Source organism: Sylvia atricapilla, unplaced genomic scaffold (genome assembly GCF_009819655.1).
Source record: "Sylvia atricapilla isolate bSylAtr1 unplaced genomic scaffold, bSylAtr1.pri scaffold_198_arrow_ctg1, whole genome shotgun sequence".
NCBI classification, from domain to species: domain Eukaryota; kingdom Metazoa; phylum Chordata; class Aves; order Passeriformes; family Sylviidae; genus Sylvia; species Sylvia atricapilla.
In genome coordinates, this window is record NW_027077127.1 from 199 (window position 1) to 2200 (window position 2002).

The following is a 2002-nucleotide window of genomic DNA, read 5'->3' on the forward strand; positions in this document are numbered from 1 at the left end:
AGAGAACAAGAGAGAGCAAAAGTAGGGGGAACAGGAAGGGTAAGAGATGAGTTCAGAGGAGAGGTAAGAGCACGAGGTCCTTGTTACAATACATTATATCTTCTTTTGTGATAAATATTCTAATTTACAGTGACCAACCAATACAAGACACAAAATCCTATAGAATCTACATACAGCCTATAAGAACTACTATATTACCATACTGTGTTATATTTTAAACTCTAAAAACTACTCTTTAGACTTCTGTTTTGCTACATTGACCTTTGGATCCCTTAGCCAGCAGAAAGGTATTGTTCAGTCAAAAGGGATTCTCCTTCAGCTAGCTAGACTATTGTTTTCAGGTTATATAGTAACTAAGACTCAGTATCCTACAACTCAAAGTCAGCTTTCATTTCTATTTCGATTATAGGTTTCATATTTTCAAAATCTTTTGCTAAGCAATCATATTTATAAGGTTTCCCTGATTCATCTTCCCCAACAGTCTAATCTTTAGTTTTTTATTCTAGGCTACAAGGAAGAGGAAGATGCCCCGGGATAACCAGGCAGGTGAGGAGGAAGTCAGTGCCCCTTTCCCCATCTGTCCTCCTCCATCTCCCAGCCCAGCATGGCCCCTGGCTGCAGGACAACCCCACTGCTGATGCCGTCCTGCCTGGGGATGCACTGGGGGGTTCTCCTTCCCCTTCCCTGTGGCACGGAGGCAAATCCCATCCTGTCCTTGTCCTTCCTCCCCCAGACAAGGAGCTGAGGATGGAGACCAGGGAAGACAAATCCTCATGGCAGAACCTCGTGGAAGAGGCTGTTTTGAGCGGCTCCACAGCACAGGAATCCAACGGGGAGAAAAAGCCCCAGAGATCCCAAATGAGGATGGGCTCCAAACCCATCCCAGGGTGCTCTTAGGAGGAAAGACCCATCCTGTGCACGGAAGGTGGACAGAGCTTCAGCTGCACCTCCCACCTGATCCAGCACCAGATGATCCACACCAGGGAATGGCCCTACAAGTGTGGGGTATGTGGGATGAGCTTCAGCCAGAGCTCTCACCAGATCTGTCACCAGATGATCCACACCAGGGAATGGCCCTATGAGTGTGAGCAATGTGGGAAGAGCTTCTGCCACAGCTCCAACTTGACCAGAACATCCACACTGAGGAAAGGCTATACAGGTGTGGGGAAGGGCTTCATCTGGAAGTCCCAACTGATCATCCACCGAATGATCCACACCAGGGAGAGACCCTACGAGTGTCAGAAGAGGTTTCATACCAGCTCAGAGCTCCTCCTGCACCAGAGGATCCACACCAGGCCACGGCCCTACGAGTGTGAGCAATGTGGGAAGGGGTTCAGCCACCACCCCCATTTGATCTGGCACCTGAACATCCACGCTGAGGAAAGACCATACAAGTATGGGGAGTGTGGGAAGAGCTTCAGCCAGAAGTCCACCTGATCCTCCACCAATGCATCCACACCAGAGAATCGCCGTATGGGTGCCCCAGTGGAGGAAGAGGTCTCAGACCAACTCAGATGTCCCCGTGCATCAGCACATTCACACAGAGGAGACCCCCTTCCCACTGCCCCGACTGCAAGAAGGGCTTCAAGCACAAAGCCCACCTCATCAGCCACTGGCTCATCCACACTGGGGAGAGGCCCTATGAGTGTGGGGAATGTGGGATGATCCTCACCAGAAGCTCCCACTTGAACCACCACCAGAGGATCTAAACCAGAAATGGCCCAATGAGTGTCAGTGATAGTGTATAGGGTCAAAATTAAAATGATTTCTGCAGCTGCAAATCTGGGGAATAGAACATCAGCTTCACTGTAACCAGGATGTGGCTTTCATGCTATTATTGTTTTAACCAAATCAAATATAACTTTGCCTGGGTAATCAGAGGGGAGGGAGCATTAGGATGATTTGTACTTAGGCCTATGTATCTTACAAATAAAGCTATTCTCTGCTAGGTTAGGTGAAACTGTACCTAATTATCATATGATAGATGATATAATTGTAACGA

The 2002-nt window shown here is 48.3% G+C and overlaps 1 protein-coding gene across 1 annotated transcript; it reads left to right on the forward strand.

Annotated features, from left to right (window-relative positions):
- Window positions 1–936: 936 nt before the first annotated feature.
- LOC136374907 (zinc finger protein 239-like) lies at window positions 937–1709 on the forward strand (the record flags this gene model as incomplete). Its single annotated transcript, XM_066340286.1, is given in 4 exon segments — window positions 937–1429; window positions 1432–1497; window positions 1500–1558; window positions 1560–1709. Coding segments are annotated over 4 exon segments (768 nt in total), but the record flags the coding sequence as incomplete, so codon positions are not given.
- Window positions 1710–2002: the final 293 nt, after the last annotated feature.